We start from the raw sequence: 26,092 nt of genomic DNA, 5'->3' as shown, positions 1-26,092 counted from the left end.
TGCTAGCCGAGCAGCGATTTTAAGCTAATCACTGCTCGGCTTGCGGAGCGCAGGCGGTTGCCACGGCAACGGGTGTGCGTGAGGCAACGGGTGAGGGACCCGGAGAGAAGATGCCAATGGTTTAGTTGATTATCTGTTCGGGTTGTTTTACCTTTGTTTATAAAAAGCCATATCTTGTTTGCATAAAATAATAAAATATATGAACCACTGAAAGTATGTTTCAAATATGTTTCAAATAAGAGACATTAGAGGTGACTACGGTTGAATTGAGTTGGTCCATGCTAGGTCTTGTTGATAAAATTGGGTCCTTGGCAACTGATGCAGCTAACTGTGCAGGTTGAGAAGTAATGCTTGGAGTCTAAGAGTTCAAGTGTTCAACATGCTTTTACCATCACAGCCTGTGGTAGTAATTGTATTATTAGTCACAAATGACACTACACATAAGCCAAGTTGTTTTATTTTGACATAAGGAAGCAGTGTCTTTCAAACATGTCTTACATCAACAGGTGTGTCTCCAACTAACTCAGATGCGCTCAATAAACTCATCAAAAGCTTCCACAGACATGACAGCAAATATCCCAAATTGTTTAATGGCATATAATTTTGGTGTATTTAAAATTTTGACTCTGAACAAAGTAGTAAATATTTTAATACAAAAATGTTAGCTTAATCACAAATATGTTTAATACTTTCTTAAAGCTAGCAAATTACAAAAGGTTCTTTTAATCTCACAAATGAGTTTCATCCAAGAGCTTACTTCGTTTTATTGGATTTGACTGTAGACTAAAGATCAACTTGAGTTGTGAAACAAATAAAAGCAAAGATAGTGGGAATTTGTGGTTAAGGATAAAGAAACCAATGACTACAAATAACTGTAGTCATTTGTAAGACAAATTGTATTAGAAGCAGATTTTGCAATGAAAATATGAAATCAATTAAAAGAACCACCCCTATCTGTTCTGTGTGAAAGCAGGACATCTTTAGCTGTCATCATCGAGGTTCTGCTGTTGTTGCCATGTCTTGACGACTTCCTTGGTTTGATGCATTTTGCTTGCAGCCGGTGCACATTTTAGTAGAAGAAAAGGCATACAGGAGTGGATTCAGACAACTGTGTAGGAATGTAAGTGACACAACAAGTTCATGTTGGTCCATGCAAAAGTTTAACAAGTCCATATGTTTTAGACATATAGCTGCCACACGCAGCAGGTTGATCGTATGATATGGTATCCACAGGACAAAGAAGCTCACGAAGATGCTGGTCATCAGTCGGGTTGTCTGGGGGTGGTTGAAAAGAGCTGTATGGTTAACCTTCCTGTGCAGGCGAATATATGTACAACCCACTAAAGAAAAACAAACAAATCCAAACAGGCTCTCCAGTAGCAACAAAACCACCCACTGTGTCTCAGAGGTGAACTTAGATTGGCATTTTGCTGACTGCTGATATGTTTTCAGCTGTCGGACCACCAAAGTAGGAATGGAAAGGATGACAGCAACCAGCCAGAGAAGAAGCAGCAGCACTCTTTTCCGCACCTGATTGCACCTCTGTCGGCGCACCACAGCCAGGTATCGGTGGACGCTTAACGCAGTTACAGTCAGCAGGCTGCCATGAATGCTGCAGTACACAAGATAAGCTAGAAGCTTACAGGCTGCTAACTGGAATATCCATCCATAGAGGATACTGTATGTCCAAATTGGAAGAGTCACCAGACACAGCAGGTCAGACACAGCCAGGTTTAGCATCAAAGTCCGGCTCAGACTGGACAGATTCTGCCAGTTAGGCTTGAGAAGAATCACTGCGATGTTTCCAGGAACTCCCAGTAGAAAGCAGAAGATGAACACCACCACAGGAACCAGACCGCCTGCTTTCCAGGAGGGGAATGTTGGAAGTTCTGCAGGAGAAAAGTTAGTGCTAGCCGCAGTGGCATTGAGTTGCTCCATGGTGTGTCTTGCTGGTAAGCTGTGCTCTCAGCAATTGATGGTTTATGAATATGTTGTCAATGTAACACAGTGGGTGGTCAATTCGGAAGTTAGAAACAAACTATAAATGGAAGACAACACAAACAAGCCACATGTTTTATGAACCGAAACTTTCTGCATGCACACATCTGAAGTTGTTAAAATGAAGTCATTTACTGGTATTAGATTTAGTGTGTATGTGTGTGTGTGTGTGGCCTTGTATTTGATACAAGCATTTTGACCATTTTCCTATCAAATATTACATGGGGACGAATTTCTATCGGGCCAAAAGCCACATAAGAATAAGTGTTTTTTTTAGGACAAGGGCTCAGGTTTAGGACTGTGGCATGAATTGTGTTAAGGTTAGTCAGGTTTAGAGTAAGTGTCGGATTAGGCTATAAAATTGAATGGAAGGGTTAGGGTGAGTCACTGTGAAGATGGAACAACATACTATGTGGTCTTGCATTTGTTACATTGTAAGGACCATTTTTCCAACAAATACTACATTGTGAGGACTGACTGCTTCTTATGGTGTCAAAAGTTTAGTGAACTTAAGAGATTTCTGTAATACTCTAATGTATTGATTAGAAGTATAAATGATTAATACATTATTAATTCAACAGTGAAATATATGAGACTGATCTAACAAATTAAATCTATATAAAACAGCATTAGTCAAATCTATAGTAAAAAAATGTTTGCTTTTTTTGCAAAAAAAAAAAAAAGATTGTTTTCTTTTGATTGTTTTCTTTTGCCGATTTTTGTATCATGTTTTTCTGAACTTTTGGATTATCTGTTCCTTGACTAAGAAATATATATATTTATTAGTCAAGGCCATTTTGTTAAAAAAAAACAAGCAAGAAGTGACTTACAACAAAAGGTATTTGGATGTGTTACTCGTCTTTTATTGCATCTAATTCGGACTCACATGCAGGCGGGGGAGAGTGGACGATACCATTCATTATAACAAAAACCAAAAAGAATGGACAAACAGCCTTCATATACCAAACAAACGTTACTTATCCACAATCTTTTTAATGTGTCATACTCGTCTTTTATTTTTCTTTCAACAGTTAATACCACTTAATGCCACAATGGATTAAAATACAGTCACCTTTTTAAAATAAGTAACACAGAGAAACATCCAGTGAACACTTGCGTGTTTTACAGTAAGCCTGTAAGACCCAGAGGCTGCACATGAGCAAATGTACCGACTGCTGCTGCATCAGAAATGACCCAAAGAGCTAAAACCCCAATGCACAAACCGTGTCCTTCACTGTAACTTCTACTTGTGTTAAGACCAAGACAAAAAAAAAAAAAGAAGCTCACTGAGATTATTAAAATGCATCCCAGATTGGCCTGTTGCATGCTTTAATGCAGTATCACTTCACACCAGCAAGGGGCGCCACAGAACACACTCCATTCAATACCATCTCTTTTTGACAGAGAAGTAAGAACAAAGAAAATGCGGAAATGTATGCGAACTTGCTCTTTTTCTTTAATTTAAAGTAACTAAAAATAAATATATTTATACTTTTTTAACAATAGATTACTGAAAATATGTAAATTCTGTCATTTAAAGTAGTCTAAAATGCATATGTCAATTTGAACAGTTCACAATTTTTATTTATTTTTTTTTGCATGTTTCACACAATGTCAAAACGAATGAAACTGAATGTAAAACAGAAAGCAGATGTGCTCAATTATAAGTCCGGATGAACAGTGCAAGTTCAGTTATGGTGCTTTTGTGTTGTGAGGTTGACAGGTGGGAGGATGAATCCCAAGCTAATATGGGTACAAGCAAGTTAATAATGACATAAAACATCGCTCAGTACTGGTTTGGACATCAGGGGCAGAGGAGAGTGACTTAGGGGTTGGCGAGTGAAGCTACACTGAACACAGTCCACATTTAACTTTAAACACAGTCCTTGTCTGGTTGATGCAAAAAGAAACCAACATATTTCCACCATTCCAAGTCAGCTGATATGCTGAATGATTCTAAATACACATTTATTGACTTTTTTTTTTTTTTTGGTCATTTATTTTTCCATAGTATATTAAGTAAAGGTTAACACTGAAATACACACACACACTCACACACATTGAAACATAACTCTGGTTTTCTGTATCTAGGGTTCATATTCACAGTTGTGCTACAACATTAGATAGGAAGGGAGAGTTTGTTACAAGAGTCAAGGCTGGTGGGGGGTTAGAGGGGAAAAGACCAAAGAGATGATGGCTGGCTGGCTGGCTGAAGAAGGGACTGGAGGGGCGAGGGGGTTGCAGACATCCATATCCACAGATCTCCAGACACAATGACAAACCTACAGAGGGGGTCGAAAAGGGAAGTTAGGACTGAAACATAACGAGAGAACCGGATTTACTTATCCTGATGCACTTTAAGTTCACTTTAAGAAATAGATTTACTCATCTTTAATCACTTTGGGCTTTGACCTGTTCTGGAATTCAAATTTATACCTTTATATTTAGAACTTTAGCTTCCATCTCATCCATCTCTAAGCAGTCATTTTCTAAAGAATATTAATAAGTACAGAAGTAAAGTCACTCTTCCACTCCACAGTAGCTGATTTAGGTTTGTGTTATGTTTTCATGCAAAACTATTCCACTAACCCCAAATTACCATGAGTGCTGGCCTCATCTGCTGCACGAAACATGATCTATTATGTGGTAAATAATGGAGAGTGTTACACTAGTGCATTGCAGGTAATATTATTTACACACGCAAACATGCACACACATTTATGAAGAGCTGATATACAAGTACTAGGAACTCCTACCTTGGGGTTAATGGGTCAGGCAGTCTACATGAAGTCCTTGATATTCAGGTCATCCAGAGCATTCCTGGGTGGTGGGGGCTTTCTGGGGCTTTGGGTCATTCCAGGAGACATCTGTAAACACATCTGATATTAGCATTCACCCTTGCTTTGCAGGTTTGTAACTAGTAACTCATTTAGGTCCATATTACCGGTGCCCCCGGGGTCACTCCTGCAGCAGGGAAGCCTGGCCTGGCCATGGGCATCATTGGTGCTCCAGCAACTGGTGCCTTAGATATGGAAAAATGGAGGGATAAACAAACAATTAGACAGAATGTCTGCCATCTGATGGCGGAGGGAGGGACACCTAAGTAGCTGATTGTCCATCAATAGCCGGTAATGTCCAGATGGAGCATTACTGGACTGGACTGGAAGGGCTATCTTACCATGGTGAAGTTGGGGTAAGTCCCCAAATAAGGAGCAGGACCCATGGGAATGGTCTAAAGGTGTGGAGGGAATGGGACGGAGATGGAGGTTTGGGATGTTACTATACTCCATATAACATAAATGAGAGATGCTGCAAAACCACCACATAACAAAAATGGCTACAGAATGTTTTGATGCTTCCCAGTGGCACACAAAAGTGAGGCTTAAGACAGACAAAACAGCACAGCACACGAGAAACGAACACAAGCCCGCAACACAAAACCCTTACTGCTACTCTTTACTGACACGTGTATCATGGAGGGAATACGTTTGCCAAAAGAGCAAGTGTGTCAATAAAGAGTCGAGCTATACGAAGTGAATTCAGTGACTCAGTAAAGCAGTATTTATTTTAGAGAATGAGAAGTTGTTTCCAAGCAACAGCTTCCTAATTTAGTCATACCATTTGTCTCTTCATCACTCTCCAGTACACACATATTAAAAAGTTATTTTTCCCCCAAAGTTCAAATGAAACCTTCCTGAATTTGTAGTGCTGCATGAGAAAATAGCAGCTCTGCTTTTCTAAATGTGTACCATCGGGTAACCCTGCATCCGCCAGGCGTTACCTGCCCTCTGAGCAACGCCTGGGTACTGGAGAACAAAATGAAGGCAATGCTTTGAGATTGCTGCTACAGGTGCGCCCTCTCTGCCATGCGGGTCCACTCCATGCTATTAGACGCAGACAACATTTACCATGGGTGCACCCCAACTTGGGGGAGCTACCTGAGGAGCCGCTGCAGTTCCCATTGTGAGGTCTTGGAGAAGGAGAGAGACAGAAATAGAGAGGTTCTGCAAAATCACTGCTTTCATTTGCACTACTGGAGAAATCATACAACCTAGAGTGAATGTCTTCTGGTCTTGTTGTAACTTCATCAGACTTTTCTATTGCCCTCTAAGGCTGAGAGGACTTTTGTTAAAACTATGTCATTCGAGCACATAACAGTTTCTTAATGTTGTTGTGTTTTATGTATAACAAAGACACACATGACAGCTATTTTATTGGCTTTGGTACCACTTCTCTCTCAAACAGGTCATCACAATCAAAAGGGTTTCAACAGAAAGCAATTGGACTCGTTTTCTTATTTCTTAAATGCCCTTTGTCTCATCTAACAGACCTGTTTAGTTCTGAACATGGGCATGTTGCAGAACTGAAAAAGCCTTTTGGTTGAGACGTGAAACATATTTCAAGAAATAAGAAAGGAAAGGAAGTGCTACTAAAGCACTAGAAACATTTTATTAGCAGAATCTATAAAAGCAGCAAAGATATTGCAGTTCAAAGATATGCAAAATAGTAGTGTACTACCAACAAGATGGTTCCCAGCTACAACCAATAGATACATCACTTGATTTATAGTTGCATACGAGTTAAAGGACGGTCACTAAGCATTACTGAGCAACTTTGAAAGATCACACAAATGCCTGAGTAAACGCTGACTGATTTCGGGTTAACAAGATAATAAAATCTGGCTCTTTGATTCAAAACAAGAAGAAACTTAAGTGAACGTTTGCTGTTCTTTTTTGAACATCCTTTTCTTTAAAACAGGAGGGAGCTGCTCATTTTCACTTCACTATTTCAAGCTTTCACAGTTCAAGTCGTTAGCCAACATTTGACCTTTCAAAAAGAGTCTGGAGGCTTCTTACCGAGCATGCATTAATCCGTAGGGGATGTTTCATATCTAATGTTACATCTCATCACCTGAAGTAATGATAATCTCCTAAATATTTGCCATTAGAAAATGTGATCTTACCACTCTAATTACTACCTACCCACAGGAAGTTCCTCACATTACTATGTGAGTCACTGTTATTCAAAAGAGTTGCTCCAAATTAGGGTGACAACCACATTCAGTAGAAATAAGGTGTAAAACAAAATCTTCAGTAAGTGATATACAACTAAATCAAGTTTAGCAACACATTTGATCATTTTATGACTTTATAACTCATAAAAAAATAGCTACAGAAATAAACTAATTCACAATGGTTTAAGAACATGGAAATGAAATGGCTCGTTTACGCATATGAAACAGAAATTGACAACAACAAAATGGCAACATGTTGATTTAAAAAATGGGGGTTTAAATTGATTAAGACTCAAATTTATCCAACCGGATTGTGATTAGTTTGGAATAGACATTGGGATTCATGAAAAAGCAGCAACTGCTGCAAAAAGTATGACAATATCTTCAATCTTGCTAAGGGGTCAGCTGTTGGCTGAGCTTAGTGAGACATAGATAGATGGTGACGTCTCACTAAGAGTGTGAAGTCAATTTATTTTGATCCATTGTCCAATTTCTGTTTGTTAAATTATGTGTTTTGCCTCATTTTTTTCATGATCAAATAAAATGTAAGTGACTGCGGTTATATTACTCTGAGCCTCAATGGTTGTACTTGTAAAAAATTATAACAGATGCCCAGTGAGAAACTAGTTTCTCTTGCTGCAATGCTTCTCTAACAGTCCTGAGAAAGTCAATGTATAAAGCCTGTAAAGCACTGTGCAGGATAATCTGTAGTTTCATTTTTATTGTGCTGCATGTTTAACATCTCAAGGGAGAAATAGCAGCCGTATCCTCTAAATATACACATTTTTTTACATTACTTTGCATCATCTTCGAGTCTGCACTTATCCTAAATGACTACTTACTACTTGCCATGTTAGCCATGGAGGTGTCAACGTCACCCGCTTGAGGGGTCACAGTGGGCTTCATTATGTCGCCTAGCCCATCAAATACTACAGCAGGGAGGGGGGCAGAAGAAAGGAAGGGGCAGGATGGGAGATGAAGGCAGACATTAGCATCCTGTGTGAGCTATTCTCACACTCTACCACAACTCTGTAGCACATCTCCTTATAACTGGTGATTACTATGACAACGAAAAGGTGTCTCTATGACAACAGAGCAGTTGGGATGATCAATAAACACCGAGATTATAGTGAGTTCAGATGATGACAAAGAATTTCCATATAGTGTGCGTGGAAAAAAATAGCAAGACGCATGAATACATACAAACCTATTTTTAAGTTTTCTTTAAAAATAAATATTAAATAGCTAGAGATATAAGTAAGCAAATAGGTTTCAGCTGACTTTATCCTAGCATTGTAGCTTGAATTAAGTCAGGTTAGATGTTAAACACTATACATATTGCTTTTGTTTTTCACAGACAGTCTATCTCAGCATCCAGCATCTGGTGGTGGAGGGGACAGTGCAGTGTAGCTGAGCCACTGCAATGCAGTGCACTGTGGGAATTTAGCGTGTTAAAGAGCAACGCAACTCACCCAATCAAATTGCAGGAAGCAAGAAATGAGCCAGCCCAAGAGCCAGATGGAGAAAGAGAGCAGGGGAGGCGCAAGGGGAAAAAAAGAGAGGATAGCAAAAACAAGCAAGAGATGCCAAAGTGAGAAAGAAATATTGAGCTTTTTAAATAGCGCGTGACAAAGAGTTCAGTGGAGATTTTTATATGGAAAGAAGAAAAGAGAAAGAGTTAAGCCATAAAGCAGCAGTACAGCAGACATTAGGTAAGTGGCACTGAGTGAGATGAACATGGATCAGGGCTTGAGGACGTTTTGAGTGATTACATTAAAGGAACTTACCATTTTTAGACAGGAACAACAAAATCAGTAGTGGACAAATATGGTGCCTTGCAAAAGTCATTTATTGACCATTATCATAAATCATTTATTGATATCCCTTCAAAAGTTTATTCCACAGCATCTGTGACATTCTGTCTGCTGTGTCTTATCTGTGTTGGGGACAACTTTCTCACAAAGCTGTTCTGTCTGGATATTGTGTTTTTTGTTTAACAACCAACATTTAATTTATGGCAATAAAAACATTTGAACTTGTCAAAGAAGCTGTCAGTGTCCAACATGTACAGCTTGATTGTTTAATGACAAAAGTCTTTGAGTATGTTTGGAATAGTTTTATGTAGTTTGCAGATATTTTGATGAACCTTACAATTATTTTATTTTTAGTTGAAGGTTAGACCATTATTTTTAGACCAGGCAGTTTGGTGTAAATCAACAAAGCCAACTCTAATGTTTATAGAAAATATCTGATGTGCCCGTGAATATCTGGCCACAGAATTTAGAAACTGGTCTGGACTTTGACTAGACCATGATAGCACTTGAAAAAATTGTATGTCTAACTGTAACTTTATCATCATTTCGCTGCTGGAATGTGAATTTTTACCTCACAATCCCATTAATGCACTCTACAGTTTGTGGTTGTGACATGACAAAATGTGGAAAAAGTCCAATCATGGCTTTTGCAAGGTACCATACGTGTATGAAAATCATCATTAAATACAAACACACTTTTAACAAACTAAATGGAATCTTTGCCAATAAAACACAAAGGGATGAACTGAATTACGGAGGACTATTTCCTTAACAGTTACCAAAATTAACAGTGACAAATACTGTGAAGCATCAGATTTGACAGGTTAAATGCCACAGCGTAGCTTCCAGAAAGGATGGCATCAGAATAATGCTCTGGGGTGATGTGAGGATATTAGATTTAAAATGACATGGCATCATGCAAAGATGAGACGAATGCTTGCAGGTAAAAAGGGAAATGACACACACACCCACACACAAATGCACAAAAACAGCTCTGAGACACATTAAAAAAATTCCTTTAACTCCATGGTAAAGACAAGTCCATTGGTAAAATCACACATTGAATTAGAGATGTATTTTACTTTATGCATAAAAACCTGTGAAATGTGTGTCATATCTTGCAGGTTGGTGCATAACACATGACGATTTACCTGACATGAGCTCAGAACCTGGAGCCGCAGCAGGTGCAGCAGCAGCAGCAGCTGGTGCAGCAGCAGCAGCAGCAGCTGGGGCATCCCCTCCTGTAGGCTCTGTCGCAGGTCATCCCAAACATGACCACATCATGCCATGCCAGGCCGAAACACATTCAGCCATTTCCAGCGCAGCATGAGGGCAAACAAGGGTAATAGTCAGCCTTCTGCGTCAACGCCGCTAATTTCAGACAAAACGGTTAGAGTTAAAAACGGTGCCACAGCGCAAGTCAAAAACACACACTCACCCAATTTAAAACATCTCAACTTCTGTTTCATTTATATAGCACCAAAATGTTCTGTAATCTCATTCAACTAAGTTGAGCATGTGATACTGGAAGAGGTAGAAAATGTGAGGCAGACAAACGCAGGCCACAGATGGAAATTCTGCAGCTATAATCACAGAAGGGGAAACTTTTCAGGTTACACCCTTCTCTTCTTTGATGGTGTTTTCAAGAGCCGTGGAGACAGATTGAGGGCAGACAGTCACTCATGTTACCCACCACCAAACAAGCTCATGATGCCTCCTGTGTCAATTTTGGGTGGTGGTGCAGAGGAGAGGATGGGTGCAGAGGAGCTGAACAAATCGGCTGGAGAAGGCAAGGTGGAGATGATGTTTAGACCCCAACACGCAGTCACACAAATGCACTTTGAGCAATCACTCTCATTTATTATAATGCACTATCAGTTGAAGTTGCAGTGCACGCAGTACATGCTGGAATTGGGGGGGGGGGCGGGGGGAGGGAAAGGTAAGAAACAAAAGTAAACGCTTCAAACAGCTGAGTAGCCTGTAGCTGACCTGTAAGAGAGCAATATTATGTGTTTTTATTTTTTCTCTACTCCCTGATAAAGCCTAGGACAAAGCTGGAAGCAAAAACAGCACACGACTTTTGGGAGAATAGGAAGGCGCACGCAAGGTTGCAAAACCGGGTTGCAGAATACCTGCTGAAAACAAGTCAGTGCTGGGTAAGGGGTCCGTTTTGGAGAAGCTCGAGTCTGGCATGGAGTCAAACATATCTATGAAGGCATGTGCACCAAAACAAAACAGAGAAAAGACCATTTAAAAAGAATTCCTTAACCTGTTGATGAGACTCAGACAGAGGAGAGACACACAGAAGAAGGATTGAACAGTTCAAAGACACTCGTAATGGGCTTGATGGTCATATTCATTTTGATCAATTTCCATCACTGTTTTTTCATAGTGGAATGATCAAACAACACGCATTAATACGTTTCAGCAACAAGAATTGGGTGCAGAGTTTTCACTGAATGTTTTCTTTAAGACATTACACTTTAACTTCAAATTTATTTGTCATCATTAAGATTCTTCCCTTATTCTGGCTACCTCTCTGACTGTAGACAAGCTGTAAACAAGCTCTCCTTAAAGTTTGGGTTAGACTAAGCCTCCTCACAGGAGAAAGAAATAGATTTTAAGATGTTCAAGGCCAAGCTAGCAAACACCAAGGCTCAAACCTGCCATGACTGGAAACATTTCACTGTCCACAGCAAAGCAACTCTAACATCATCATCATGGTCCAGGAATGAGGATGACAAAAAAAAAGGCAATCCTTCATCAAATAAAAACTTTTAAGCTTGACCAAAATTTGTATCAGCTTTGCTATATGATGTCTGGAGAAAAGTCTTATATAAAAAAGATTGAGCTGTTTGGCCACAATGACTGAAGAATCCAAGGAGAGGTCCATGTGAGACTTTTAAAACTGAGAAAACTTGACTTATTCTTAACCCTAACTCCTAACCCATTCAGCTAGAATTATGCCAAAAATTTGTAATCCGCAACAGAAAGTATGTTGATTCTTTGCAACTTGCCGTTGAACATAAACCATGGAGGGTTTATGCATAGATTTGTGCTGCTATGTGTAACTTTGATCATTTGTGAATTAGATAAAGTCAACACAGTTCAAGTCCTTTGCATTGAATTCTTGTTTTTGAATTCAACTGGAGTTGTATAAACTTTCCACCCTAAAAAAACAGTTTAAAGACAGTCTTAAATTTAAATTAAAAAAAAAAATTATATGACACTCATGCTCCTTTTGAGTGTATGTAAACTTTTCATAAGTTTTGAACGCAGAAAAACCCACAAAACATAAGGGAAAACGAGACAGTATAAAGCAGATTTAACTGAGCAGCATCAGAGCAGGAAGATGTAAAAACACAAATTCACTTGTATGCCTCATGTTTACCACCGAAAAGGTCCGTCGCTGCGCTGTTGACGCCGGAGCCTGAAATGGTTGCAGTGGTGGTGATGGTGGTGGATGTGGAGGTGAAGAGCGGTGAAGGGGATGGGGAAGGGGAGGCCTGAGTCTCCATAGAGCTAAAACAGACGTCCAGTGAGCTATTGTTCTCCACTGTCATCATCCCAAAAAGATCTAGACCTGAAGATGCAGTGTTGGTTTTGCCATCCGACGGAGCAAAAGGGTCTTTGGGGTTAAGGAGTTTATGGAGAGGGAGAGGGAATGTTAGACACCGAACTCAATTCAAAGCAGATCAAATAACGACGATGACACCGATTGAAAGTTTAGGGTAATTCATGTTTGTGCTTGATAATATATAACCAATTATGCTTTTATTCTGTAGCACTTTCACATTCTTTGAACTGCTCTGCATGTCTCATGCAATGGCAGTGAAATGTATGGGATAGAAGAAAGTATGTGAGGAATGAAAGGAAAAGAAAACCTGCAGATATCCAACACACTCCAGCTGTCAGTGGGAATATGAACAGCTAAAAATAGATTCTCTGATGGGGGGGAAAAAATGCAAACAACTGGAGCAGGCAGTAACTGCTTTCGCAGCACATAAACCTCTTATAAGGCAAACGACAGAAAAAGTGTAAAAGCAGGTAAGTGTGCTTTTGTGTGTCAAACAATTAGTGCAGAACACCTTCTAAGAAAAGACAATTGACATGCCTTATCTTGTCAATCCGCCTTGTCTTAATCAAGCAATGTTCTTGATTAAGACATACATAACCCTGTCAGACATTGTTACCGTGAAGCCAAAACCTTGTCTCTCCATTTTTTTTGTCATATTGTGAAAATCAACTTTGCCGATTACCCTTCACCTCTATCTGGAGGTGTACACATTTACAATGAGAGGTAGAAAGAAAGGGAGTAAAGTTTACCAAACTGTGTGAATATACATAGAAGCAAGATGTTCTCGTTTCCTTAAAAGATGTTAGGTTTCTGCCTGACAGCTCCGATACATACAACATCTGCAGTGAAATCCAGTGCTATTTTCTGCTGTCCAGGGAATTTAGATGAAGTAATGTTGTCCTCCAGATGCAGGAGACCAAAAACCACATATCTCTCGACACCCAAACAGCGTGACATTCTGCAGTCTCTCTCCAAGCTGCCTGTATTCAGTCTCTACTGAAGCCAATAGCTTTACTGGCTAATAGATGACACTGCAGGCTTTAGCTAAGATATGCACAGCGGCTGTAGAATAAAGGTTTTACGACAAGTATATCCCACTACCACCTTTATGTACCACCATAAAGCATTAAGCTTTCAGTCTACAGGGAGATAATAAAACATGTCAGTATTATAAAAAAAAAAAACATGACATCCTCATGAAATGTATAACTAATGATTCCAAACAAGACTTAAAAAAAAAAAAAAAACATTGTTTATTATCTGTATTTACACCAACTTCAGCTCATTCACAACACATGCAGACTCAGATTTACAGTCACCCACCAGCTCCAGAGTTGGTGGCTGGGGTGGACGAAGCAGCAGCCCCACCCTCTGCTGCTGCAGCAGGGGCCTCAGAGGAAGCAGCAGGTGTAGCAAAGGCGTCTGACGAAGGACAGAAACGCCAACCAATGGCAAGACGACGGAGGTACAGACGAAAGAAGAAAAGGGGAAAAGTCAATAGATCCTTAGAGGTAAAGAAAGTATTGAGAAAACAAAGATTTGCATGAGAAGGTCCATTACGTCCTGGTTTTTCATTGTAAAAGAAATTGGGCAAAAACAGCAAAGAAAAAAAAAAAGCAGAGGCACAAAACGTCAGTGACTGACAGGTGAATGGATAAATGGATACACAGACAGGAGGCAGTACACAGAGACTAATCTACCGCACAAAGCAGAATAAGCCATCTACGCAATGTTGCGGGTGCCGTTTATAGCTGCGTCCGTCCACATCGGAGGGTTTTCACGGCATTGCTTTCCAATGAAATAAAAGAAAAGCATGCCAGCTCATCAAACAAGATGCATGTGACAATGAATCTGGAGGAATGTTTATAAGCAAGCCAGCTGTAAGTGTGTAAAGTGTTCCTGAAGGAAGATTGGTGCAAGGTAATAATTAAAAAGAAACAAAACTGTTATTTTGTTCAACTTTCCCCACTTACATTTGGGCAACAAATTAATATCATTTTTTTCAACTATAACTATGTAGCTCCATCTCATCTTTTCTTGATTCAGTAAAGTTTCTTTCTTCCTTCCTTATATCTGTCCGTCTTTAATTGTGTCTCTTTTCTTCACTCTCTTTTTTATTTCTTTATTTATTACCATTTTCAGAAGCAATTACATAAAATAAATAAGGTAAAACATAAGAAAACCCCTCAAACAGTAGCTTATAGTGAAGGAATGTGCGTCAGTGTGGATAGTTGTGACGGCTTTGGATGGTTTGTTTGTATCGTGCAAATATTTTTTTCTCGACCTACAGTGCTGTGAAAAAAAAAGTATTTATCCCCTTAAAGACTTTTTTTGTTATATTTAAATGTTTCAGATCATCAAACACAATAATAAGAAACGTAGTTTTCAAAGTATGAGATAATTTATAAAGGAAAATGTTAAATCATATATTTTCCCTGAGAAATAAGATTATTTTGGATAAAGTGACACTAGCTACACCCGAGATTGAATACTGCTACACTTGTTATATTAAGAACTGGTTAAATAGACCCTGTCTGACTACAAAAAATAAGCTAAAATATTTAATAAAGCAGCGCATCACACCCTGATCTAAACAAGTTGAAGAAAAGATTGAAAACACATCTATTGGTCTGCAAGAAGTTGCAAAGATATTGTAAAGTTTTTGGGACTCCAGTGAACTACAGCCACCATAACAAAAGGCAGAGAACATTGAAAGTGATCATTTTCAGGGAGGCCAGACTTATCAAAATGACTCCAAGATATTCAGGAGGTCACACAGGAACCCGTAACAACATCTAATGGACTACAGTTAGGATCAGAGCTCAGGATTCCACAAAAAGAGAAAGAGAAACTCTAGAAAATGCTCTTTAATTCATCATAGTGACTGACAGCTTCCAACTGCTGACATCAGCTGTTTGATGACAACCAGTTTAGCACAAAGCCAGAATAACTTGGATCGCTTCCCCCCCCCCACCCCTAATAAATGAAATCATAATTTAAGAACTACAATTAAAGTTTTATCAGACATTGTTTATTGTTTAATATTAAAATGAATTTGATTTCTGTAAACATTTAAGTTGAACAACAAAAAACAAGGTACAAAAAAAAAAAACCTGAAAAAAATCTGAAAGAGGGCAAATACTTTCACTGTGCATGCTTAATGAGATTGAGAATGTGTCTGTGTTTGTGTGTTTTTGTGCTGTGAGATGGGTTTCGGGGTTGAGCTTCCCAGAGGTATTCCTTTGCAGAGAATGTTCTGGAAGCCCACTGACCTCCCAACAGATCCATATTGGCGGCACCAGGGGAAGTGGCGGCTGCTGTGCTAGTGGGAGGAGCTAGAGAGACGCCAGGTTCTGCCGCTGCAGGAGTGGGCGCTGCTGCTGCAGGGGAGGGGGCGGCCTCTGCGGCGAGTGGGGGTTCAGATAGCAAGGAATCGCCCATTTCTGCCAGTGGGGTAGGTGTGTTTCAAATACCCCCCAACCCCCCCGCCCCCCAAAAAAGGCAGTAAAAGAAACCCAGAGGGAGCAACCAAAATGACCAGAGGAGTCACCGAAGTGACAGAAGAAAGAAAAATAAAGCAAAGTTCCAATTAAATCAAACCATTTCATTTAATTTAGATTCAATACATAAGTAAAATAAATAAATAAATAAATTGCCAAATAATAAAAGTAGCCCCCATTTTAAACCAAAAACAGACAATGGAGTATGTGGAGGGAGAAGAGAGAAGAGGTAAAGAGAAACAAAGAGAGTACTCAGACTAAAGAGAACAGGAGACAAACAGGGAGGTAACCATGTGACAATAGTACTAAACTAAAGTCTAGTTTAATATTAATTTTAAACTCAATCGGCATTATTGAGTCAATGTCACTTTGACTCTATATTAGCGGTGGAAGGAATAAAAGTTGGTAACATCAAGATAGTCTACTGCTACACTATCCTTGATAAGATACTGGAGGTTAAACACGGAAGGACGTGACACTCACCTGATCCAAGCAGATCTATGGAATGCATCATAGGAGAAAACATATATTTCATTAGACTGGATTTATTGTGAAAGGTTCCTAATTTAGATTCCAAAATTATTTCTTGAAGCTTTCATACATTTCTTTATCGGCAACTGCTGAGAAGCTGACCATTTTGAAGTTTTACCGAGACACACCGATTACATGTTTCAATATATGTGTCAACGTGTCCAAATATTAGCACATTCAGTCCAGTTGTAGGAGGCGATTTGACCGGACGGAGCTTCTTACCTCCCCAAGATGTTGGTGCAGCTGATGGCGCTGTGGGACCAGTGGAGGCCAGAGGATCCAAGTCCAACAAAGAACTAAAGAATAGCACAAACATCAGGATCATTAGTTTATACTGGATCTTTATTTTTATACTTTATTAAGAGAACATTACATATGTGACCTTCATTTAAACCTGAAATAAACCAAGAAATAAAAATGTCACGTCCAGTAATGAAAGGGTTTTCAGGAAAACCTGTAAGTTGAGAAGAGGAATCCTCATGAAACATTTCGTTTCGCTGTTCACGTGCCGACAATCACATCTGCCTGCTGCCGATCCCGAGTAAGCTCTCTGTTTTTTTTCACCCTCATTCTTTCTTTGAATGCCCTTCGAAGTGAACGATCTGGCATTGGATGAACTTCCCAAGTGCTCTGTCTTCTCAGCGACAAAACATCTCACCTTGAAGTTCTTGATCATTTGATAAATAATTGATTTGAGTTGTTATCGGCAGCGTTCCTCCCACGAAGCCTTTTTAATGCAAAGTCATGATGACTGACATGATTTCAGGCACCACATCCTCTAGAACAACCGTTCTGTTCTTCTCTTATCAATCAGATTGACAATGACATCAGCTGCCCTTTTCCTGAAGAATCCATAAAATCATTAAACTGCGTTATGTGTTTTTAATAACTGCAGTGAGCCGTCTAGGTTGTCTGTCCTAATCATTGTTCTGAACAACATCAGCTGAAGTCAAATAAAATTGAACTACAGGAGATCAAATGAGAACGAATACCAGTGAACTCACTCTTCAGCTGGCTCAGGAGCAGCGGCGGCGGCGGCAGCTCCGTCCCCGGGGGGCGGCTGCAGCGTGGGAACGGCGTTTGAAGATTTGGCTGGAGTCGATGTTGGAGACACGTTGTTTGTTGGAGACCCCTGAATAAGATGTGGGAAAAGAAAAACCTTCAAGTTGGCGCGTCTGATTGAAAGAGCAAAACTAAAGAAATACAAAGGATTGATTTAAATGAATTTCTCACCTTTGTTGGAGACCTGAAAGTGAGAAAGAAAGAGAAAAATTGTGAGAAGTTTGTTTAAACGGAAAAGTTCTACTTGAAACAAATGGAGGGATAGAGTTTATTTTTAGGGGGGGAGGGGGGGGAGGGGGTTTCCTCAGGAAATCAATAATAATACCCAATATGTGATACTATGAAGAGTTTATTTCCAAAGTGAAAACCTGTGTCTTGAATGCAACTTTAACAACAAACGTGGTCAAAGTGTGATTTATTTTTTTCCTTTTAGCCAAATTCACTTTGGAAAATCATGCTCTTCACACATCGATTCACATTTCATATGGAAGTACAGGTGGCTTACAACTTATTTAAACATGTGTCTTCCTCAAGACACATGTCTTATTTAAACATGTGCGATCTTTCCTCAAAGATTGCACATATAATCACAGCACCACGACACACATTTCCACATGTGAAGTAAGTTGTGGGAATTCACCTCTTAAAATAATAATTAAAAAAACAACTTAAAAGTAAAACAAAAAAAGCTATCTAATGTCAGGGAATTTTCAAGAAAGCTTTTCAAACACTAAAAACAAAAGAAAAACACTTGATAGAACACAGCTTATGCTTTTTCTATAAATTACTGATTTTTTGTCTTTGTTAATACTTGATCTTTACTGGCTAGAGACGTTTAAAACAAGCTTACGTTGCATTACAGTCTAATAAGACATTGTACAGCAACATAATTCACATGAGAAGAACGTGAACATGAACCTCTTTGGTGGGTTGAAAACAGTAAATACATGTAGATAGTCTTTAAGGAACTGTTAAGCTTCAGACAAAAACAACATGTGCTCACCCTTCACTGGTGTTCCCAAATCAACACAAAAGAGAACAAAAAAGAACAGAAGTTAAAGGAAGCAAAAGAAATGTCCCTTTTATTACACTGGTGTCAATTCTACATATACCATCTTCTTCCATCTTCAATCAACTAACATTCCCAATCACTGGTCTAGCTACTAAATTATATTTAAATCTCACTGCTACTCCTGGGTTTTCAATGTTTATCTGCTTTAATTAGTATTTGAAAAATAGGGAGTCCAGTTATGGCAAAGAAACAAAAAGTAGGGGGAGGTTTATAAGACATCAACCCCAATAACTTTGGATTTTGCGCTCGATAAGTTCTTCCGATCAAGACGTTTGTGTAGCAAAGCCTTACCCTTTCTTTCCACCTTTTACGTCCTCCAGACCGTTCATGTGTGTTTCCAGAGACTCCAGGATACTGCTGGGAGCCTGACAAAAGAAATCAAAAGTGGAGTTACTGTTGAGTGCCCCTTTATAAGCCAACTACTGAAGAGCATCCACTAGAGTATGAAACACAAAGAAGGCGGCAACACTCCTGCAGAGTCTCACTGCAATACATGCGTTTATATGAAGGTGTTAAACATTTGCGAAGTGAAATCAAATTAGGATTGACATGCTGACACTTCATCCTGCACTTAAACAGGCACTCAGCCAGGGCACCCTTTAGTTTCTGTGGTTACCGGGTCCTCAAGGGGTGTAAAGGGGCAGTCTTCGTCATCTGAATCGGCTAGATCCACCACCACCCCTGGGTGGAGACACTGGGTGGGGAGATAGTGGGGTGAGGCACAGGCGTCTGGTTGTGTTTGTGTGAGGGTGTAAATCAGGAATGAGGCATTCATGTGCAGAGAGTTCTTGATCGTCATCCTTCCCAGCAGTAAAGTCATAAATTACCCAAAAAGCATGACTTTTTATAAAAAGTAACTCACATAGTTGATGTCAGGAATGTCGTTTTTGTCCACTCCGACTGTCTGTGAAAGCAAAGGCATAATAAGATCCAAAAGCCCAAATTAATGTCAGTACGAAAGTGATGATGCAGAGGATAGCTTGAACTCACCTCAGCCAACTTCATGAACTCCCCAATTTTCGTCACCCTGGTCAGGAACCTCTTATAAATCTCCAAGGCCTCCTTACAATCACTTTTTTTCATCTTGAAGAACTTTTCTGGAACCAAAGGCGAGCGTCACAAATTCATTTAGAAATGTTCTTACTAAACAATGTCTTCATTATTCATTCAACACTGACCTAACAAGTTGATGATTCCGTCGTTATAGGATGCAAACAGCTTCACCAGATCTTTGAAGAGAAGCATGAAAGCAGCATTGATGATCCCGTTGTTCAGCTCCTTCGGATGAACCTGAAACGAGGCAAATCCAGATCAATAAAGTGAAAGCTTTGTAGAACGTACGCCATGTTTGACTGACAAACTATAAATACACACGTCAAACTCCATGAGTGTGTCGATCTGAGTCTGCAGAACAGGCATGCCTTTCAGCAGCTTCTCGGTGGTCATGGTTCTCATCACTCCCTCGGCACTGCGAAGACACAGCAAACATTATTTCACATAAAGAAGAGCTGTTCCGGAACCTTTTAATAATAAGCACCATTCAGTAAATAAAAAACAAAAAACTTTCTGAGTACCACCTATACTCAAAGAAATGCCAAACAAGTAATACGTGCCACTTTTTATTTATTTGTAAAGACACCCAACAGAAAAAAACATGTTTTTATTACTTAACTCTCACTTAGAATCTAAATTCCCAAATTCTAGACTGAGCAAATGAACAGGAAGTACCCCAAAGTCAGAATCCCAAGTGAGAGAGGTCTATCCCTAGTACCTACCTCAAAATCCAACATGGCTGTCCTATACTGAGCAACAGCCTGGATAATAAAGTAGAACCTCAGTACTAGATGCTAAGCTGTGCCTCTATTGTTTTAACTGAAATGACTACAAAACTGGGGGATGTCATCTGTTGTGAAGTTTGAGGTTTTGCTTCAACGTACCCTTTCTTCACCCTGGTGAAGTCAAAAGCCATTTGGCGGTAGGCGAAGGCTTTCTCATTCAGATATCGTGCATACCGCCTGATGAATGTAGACATGTCATAGCCTACACAGATATGCAAATGAGAAGGAACAGAAAAGTTTTTTTTTTTGAGAAAACATCTTTTTTGATTCTTTATAAAAGCTGCTTGTCATTAACTTTTCTGGTAAACAAATAGATTCCTATCAGCACTGAATGAAATTAAGACGTAACTACAGCTTAAGATATCTTACCATCCTATGCAGTTGAAAGATGTGATGTTTCTGGAGATGCATGCATGCATATTTTTTTGTCAGTAGTTTGCAAAGCTCTGTCTCGTTCCCCTGATTATCTCCTCTTGCATTTATACTCCGCTGTGTCCAGCTGTGTCTGAGTTTCCCTGTCAGATCCTCATCTTAGCTGTCGTACGTCGTGTTGTTGTCTTGTGAGGTTTTTCCAATTGCTACCAGAGTTTGAGCTCTTAGCCATTTGCTCACCTGTGCTGCCTGGACTTTTCTACTCATTTGAGATATTCATTAAATCATCAAACTCAGTTGCTGCCTCACCTCTCTGCGTTTAGTTCCACACCACAACTACCACAAATCATGACAAGGGGCCTATTTTATTATTTTTTTGTTAATATAACAAATCAGAGTTTGTTCTCTCAATCTGCATGATTTCCAGCCATTTCTGTGATTTCACAATGGAAAAAAACAATGTGTCGGCTGCCTCCCTTCTTCTGTGTCATGTGACCCCTGCTCATGAAGCTATCTGTGTGGGTGAGAGTTGAAATACTAATGAGTGTATTTTACAACACTTAGAGCAAATACTAAGCTATTATTAAATGTGTTTACAAATCAAATTACACGGAAAGCAAACGGGCCTTGCCCTCCAATAAAATGATTCACATGAAAACATTGTAAACAGGGAAAGATGTGAGCTGAATTCCTGAAGAAATGTAGCTGCATGCGTGGTAACAGATCTTCTTAAAAAAACTAAACAAAAACAAAAAAACAGCTATACATCTTGATGCATTATCAAAAAACTGAAGTAACTTTTTAAACCTGCTTAATCTCTTCTTGTAGTACAATGTCGAGGACTGTTTTTACAGAAACTCCAATTAGGACAAACTTTTGAAGGATTTTGGGCCTGAGCCTTGATATCGGCAAGCGCTTCATCTTAAATGACCCAAATTGGCATTGTCGAGAAAACGTCTTGGACATCCCAAATGAATAATAATCTCAGTTACACGCTTCTATTTAAATGTTCCGGCCTTATTTCAGATGCCCCCTTTCCGCTAACCTGAACAAAAATCTTCATAAGGGAAAACTGAACAAATACTCAGCATTTTTTAGAGTACAACTTAGGTATGCTTTGTGGTTTTGTAGTTTATTGGTCTTACCATGAGAGCCAGTTTTGTCAATGAAATTACTGAGGTTGAACAAGGAGGTCCTGGAAGCCAAATACTGAATGAACCTCTGAAAAATACATAGACGGCAAAATACATGTCATATTACAATCGAGCATCCATACATTCATTTCTTAAATGTTCACAAACCTTTACCTTTGCAATAAATTTTTTTATATATCTCAATAGCTTTTTGTGGAATGAGATCCTGAACTATTAAAATGTCACAATATTCCTTGTGAAATTTGTACCATAAAAGCTTATTTTGTTATTGTCTCAGTGTGATTTCTTTTGTTGTTCTAAGTCTCAAATGTGAAAAAAGTAGTGTAGGCCTGGAAGCTTTGAGCTCGACACCGTGTTGTATCTACGTTTGAGACTCTTATTTTGAAGTAAAACAGGAAACAGTTCACTTGTTTATCTGGAAGCAGTTTTGCAAGCTAAAAGAAATGGTGAGGTGGGATACAGATTTGTATGCATTTTGAAGATTATGCCAACTGGTGAGTTATTAGCCTCAGCTGTTGCTAAAGTTAGCATCTGCTTCAAAGCTTCCTATTGGTGCTGAAACAGGAAGCACCAATAGTCAAACTAAGACTAGCTTAGCTTGACTAAGCTAGTCTTTAGCTTATTCAAACTACAATTGGAAATCTGTAGAGTCATATCGGGTAAAATCCATCGTTTTCGCAAAATATTGCTAACACCTTCGGCTGTTCATGTTCTGTATCATCTCATTATCTGGCTGTAATACTACACCTTCCTATGAGACAAAAGTAGCCCACATCCACAGCTCCAGATGTGCTCGAAATGACACCCACTGACCTCGTTGCCATGGACGCATATGTGATGAGTGGTGACGAGAGCCTTGAAGACGACCACCCAGCTGGCATTGGTGGATCGCTCAAACAGCGTGTCAGCCATCTGAGGGATGTTTACATTGGTGGTGTTGGTGGCTGACACCAGGTCTGCAACACAACCGGAAGAATAAAAAGGTGAGATTTTTTTTTCTTCTTAAAAAGAAAACATAATAAAAAAGACAAATACAAAACTCCCATTTTTTGCCTTTTAGCCTCAGCTTTTCTCATGACATTAAGCATGAGAGTACAGGTATATAGACTAAAACAAAGTTATTCTTTGATTAAAGTACTTTAGTTAAACTTTAATTAATGTTCTTCACTGCAGAGCCTCTCTGGACACTCAAGAGAGTTTTAAGCCTGGAGGAAGACCTGATGAGCAAAGAGGTAGCATGTGGCCAGATTCTCACAAACGCAATGACACTGAAGAGGGAAAAAAAAAATGCTGTGTCATGTCCTCTGCCTCTGGTTGCCACATCAGACTCTAAATCAGACAGAGAAGTAGCCAAAGTGAAGGGGCTGGATCACTGAATGAATACCTAATTAGATATAAAATGTTGAGGAGCAACATAAAGTGTAGACAAGTAACTGTGGTTAGAATAAACAAGTCACACAGACCAGAATCCAGAAAAAAAATGGATGAAAAAGTTGCAATGCCTCTGACATTTATGCATGTAAAGTATGAAAAGCTCTCCATGGAAAAATTTGCCGCAATAAAAAAAAAGAGGATAAATAACTTTTTTAGTAATGTTTCTATTTAATCACAGTTGTAATAAATAGATGGGATATATGTTTCTTCATTTTATGATGAAGCTAATTTGTTAATTACATAATAAATACAAAGCCTAAAAGCCTCAAAGCTGATTTTGGCCATGTTTTCTTTTTAAATGTAATTATTTCAGAATTAATTAATTTTAACTTTCCTGGACTGCATTTGTCGCTATTCATGCACATCTCCATGTTAATATTAACCATGTCTACATGTTTTGATGTGAAAGGCTGACATCAAATAAATTGCTGATTTGCTTCAAAACTATGATGATATGGAAATGGTTCATCACTTAATTAAAATAAAATGTGAAAAATCTTAAATATCAAAATAAATATACCAATGCTTAAATTATTGCACGCTGTACTTCAGTAAAGTCACCATGAAGTGATTCAATACAAAAATTGAAAAATAATACATTTTACGTGAAGTTATTCAATTATATTTGGTTAAGTAGCATTGATCATTTCGGGGTTTTTTACGTGAATTTATTTATCTCAGTTCATGATTGTATTTTATTTTAATTATAACAGGTATAAGTACATTTTTAACTATGTATATTACATACTTGATACACGTTGTGAACTGTTTCTGTTTTCTGTGTCTGCTGACATGGGGGTGGGATTCAAAACATTCCCTGCAGAATCAGTGATTAGTAATAATCTGTTTACATTGAGCCCTTGAAACCCGGCCCCCATTTCTCTACAGCCTGCTGCCAAACACAAACAGCTTCGATGCTCTAACTCCTCTTAGCCAATTTCTCACACTTGTTGCCTAGCTATTTTTTTTCTATTCTCTAAGAAAAGTCCTGTTGTCCTTCACTTGTAACCTTGGAGTACTTTTATTCTGGGATACCTTTGAGTGCACGCTGTTCAAGTATTTCAGACCTAATTAGTGAAACAACCTTCCTCTACTCCCATTAGTGGCGACGTCTGTCAATGTCTGCAGATTTGCTCTCTGTATGAGTATGCGTAGTGTTAACTTGCCTTTTTAGAGATCAATACAAGAAGCAGTACATTAACAATATGTAGCTTATCTAAAATGTATTATTTCAGGTATAAGCTTCTGCTTTCATTGGTATGTCTGACGTTTTGTTTTCTCTGAATGAAAACTGTCTACTATATAACACATGAAACGTCACCATAACATTTGGCACAACAAAAATAAAGTATTATTTACAGCACCTACCTTCAAAAGTGTCAATGAATAGTAAATTAAAAGTGTGTAAGATATTGAAAGAACATTGCATGATCCAAATAGTCTTGACTTCATCTTCAATATTCAGACCAGAATTTGCTGTAAACAACACGAAAGTCTCGATCCTTCCTTCTTTGCATCAGCTGTTCAGTTTGCTGGTGGTGTTGTGGTTTGGGAGAAATTGTCTTGCTACATTTTATGTCCCTTAGGTCCAATTCTATTTTTGCTGATTCTGCACTTAAGACTGCAGTGTACTCGAGCTGGCGGCCTCAGTACTTTGCATTATTGTACTTTGCTTATTTATGAGCGTTCGTGCTGTTCTCTGCCACCATTCTGTGGTCGTTTTTACCATAGAGATACTGCCAAACATCAGACAGCTCTCTCTTCTGCATTATTTCTCCATTCATCATCTACTTCAGCTTCACCGAGGTCTTGGTTGGCAGCTCAGTGGCTCTCAAAGGGGATTTACCGAAGATGCAGACGAGGTAAACAGATGGCATCCTCGTAAAGCTTCAGCAAAAGGGCTCTCCCCACACCCTTTCCTTCCATATACCTGGCTAATGTCTGCTCCCTGGCTGACAAGTAGGATGAGTTCTGCTTCTTCCTTAACTCTAAAAACTTGGACTTTCAAAACTTGGTGCAGTGTGCGCACCTCAGGCTGCGTACTGCAGGATCAGATGTCTTGAAAAATAGAGGTGGTAGGATTTGCTTTTAAATGAAACTTGTGTACTGATGTCACCAGATGACATTAACTGAGGTAATTATTTCATGGACTGCAAACCTTTTAATGTCCTTGTTTGTTCTGGCCTATGTTTACAACCCACTACAAGTTTGCACATCAGAAGCTGAAAAACAGCTTAATGAGATGATAGCAGACATGAGAACCTAAACTCCCTCATCATTGTTCTTGGGGATTTTAATGGGCACAATCCTCTCCAATAAACGTTCAAACTACAGAGAACATGCTATTTATTCCACCAGAGACTCAAGCATAGCGGAACAATATTACACAGCTTTAAACAATGCATAAAGGTCTGCCACCTGGGAAGCTTTGGGACTTTCTAATTGCTATTTTCTTAATCTCTTTCCAACATTTAGGCACAAACTTCTAACAGTATTTGCAAAGAGAATGGAGCAGTCAAAGTACATGTTGCAGCAGGCCTTCTCTGACAGCACAGGTTGGAGTGGTTTTTAAGCTTCAGCCACTGACCTGAGCCAGCTTTCTAAATCAGTCACTTCCTTTGTGAGAATTTGTGAAAACACACATACGTATTTAGTCAATTATTTCAAATTTGAAGTCATTTTATTTTAAAATCATATCCATTAATTTATGTATTCATTTAAAATTT

General features: G+C 39.0%; 2 protein-coding genes and 1 long non-coding RNA gene across 15 annotated transcripts in view; 1 reads left to right on the top strand and 2 right to left on the bottom strand.

Annotated features, from left to right (window-relative positions):
• Nucleotides 1–203: 203 nt before the first annotated feature.
• On the bottom strand, nucleotides 204–2,650 carry LOC103457715 (C-X-C chemokine receptor type 2-like). Its single transcript, XM_008398068.2, has one exon. It carries the CDS (start codon nucleotides 1,936–1,938, stop codon nucleotides 991–993), a length of 948 nt encoding a protein of 315 aa, XP_008396290.1. The 5' UTR covers nucleotides 1,939–2,650; the 3' UTR covers nucleotides 204–990.
• A 592-nt stretch (nucleotides 2,651–3,242) lies between these two features.
• The window catches only part of LOC103457710 (clathrin coat assembly protein AP180), a 29,074-nt gene continuing 6,224 nt past the window's right edge, over nucleotides 3,243–26,092 (bottom strand). Inside the window, exons 3-26 of one of the 13 annotated variants that reach the window (XM_017302224.1) lie at nucleotides 22,746–22,888; nucleotides 21,924–21,999; nucleotides 20,506–20,608; nucleotides 19,943–20,036; nucleotides 19,747–19,858; nucleotides 19,559–19,665; nucleotides 19,431–19,472; nucleotides 18,860–18,933; nucleotides 18,500–18,505; nucleotides 17,668–17,680; nucleotides 17,439–17,566; nucleotides 16,657–16,730; nucleotides 16,387–16,401; nucleotides 15,676–15,846; nucleotides 13,727–13,825; nucleotides 12,218–12,454; nucleotides 10,959–11,033; nucleotides 10,520–10,606; nucleotides 9,978–10,076; nucleotides 7,855–7,941; nucleotides 5,907–5,968; nucleotides 4,943–5,020; nucleotides 4,755–4,865; nucleotides 3,243–4,280 (exon numbers count right to left, since the gene is read on the bottom strand). In XM_017302224.1, coding sequence (XP_017157713.1) covers nucleotides 4,779–4,865; nucleotides 4,943–5,020; nucleotides 5,907–5,968; nucleotides 7,855–7,941; nucleotides 9,978–10,076; nucleotides 10,520–10,606; nucleotides 10,959–11,033; nucleotides 12,218–12,454; nucleotides 13,727–13,825; nucleotides 15,676–15,846; nucleotides 16,387–16,401; nucleotides 16,657–16,730; nucleotides 17,439–17,566; nucleotides 17,668–17,680; nucleotides 18,500–18,505; nucleotides 18,860–18,933; nucleotides 19,431–19,472; nucleotides 19,559–19,665; nucleotides 19,747–19,858; nucleotides 19,943–20,036; nucleotides 20,506–20,608; nucleotides 21,924–21,999; nucleotides 22,746–22,888 — 2,069 coding nt within the window. In that variant the 3' untranslated portion in view covers nucleotides 3,243–4,280; nucleotides 4,755–4,778. Of the gene's footprint in view, nucleotides 4,281–4,597; nucleotides 4,635–4,754; nucleotides 4,866–4,942; nucleotides 5,021–5,906; nucleotides 5,969–7,854; nucleotides 7,942–9,977; nucleotides 10,077–10,519; nucleotides 10,607–10,958; nucleotides 11,034–12,217; nucleotides 12,455–13,726; nucleotides 13,826–15,675; nucleotides 15,847–16,386; nucleotides 16,402–16,656; nucleotides 16,731–17,438; nucleotides 17,567–17,667; nucleotides 17,681–18,499; nucleotides 18,506–18,859; nucleotides 18,934–19,430; nucleotides 19,473–19,558; nucleotides 19,666–19,746; nucleotides 19,859–19,942; nucleotides 20,037–20,505; nucleotides 20,609–21,923; nucleotides 22,000–22,745; nucleotides 22,889–26,092 lie in introns of all 13 variants that reach the window. The other 12 variants (XR_001776101.1, XM_017302215.1, XM_017302217.1 and 9 more) reach the window with 12 other exon arrangements.
• LOC103457709 (uncharacterized) lies at nucleotides 22,824–26,012 on the top strand. Its single transcript, XR_532465.2, has 3 exons — nucleotides 22,824–22,915; nucleotides 22,993–23,030; nucleotides 23,106–26,012. It is a non-coding gene; the product is annotated as an uncharacterized LOC103457709 (long non-coding RNA).

This window comes from Poecilia reticulata, linkage group LG21 (assembly GCF_000633615.1).
Source record: "Poecilia reticulata strain Guanapo linkage group LG21, Guppy_female_1.0+MT, whole genome shotgun sequence".
In the NCBI taxonomy this organism is placed as follows: domain Eukaryota; kingdom Metazoa; phylum Chordata; class Actinopteri; order Cyprinodontiformes; family Poeciliidae; genus Poecilia; species Poecilia reticulata.
Note: the sequence above shows the minus strand (reverse complement) of the source record. Positions and strands in the feature narration are given on the sequence as shown.

Coding starts and splice junctions, on each gene's coding strand:
- LOC103457715 (XM_008398068.2), bottom strand. CDS start 1,938: ATGGAGCAACTCAATGCCACTGCGGCTAGCACTAACTTTTCTCCTGCA.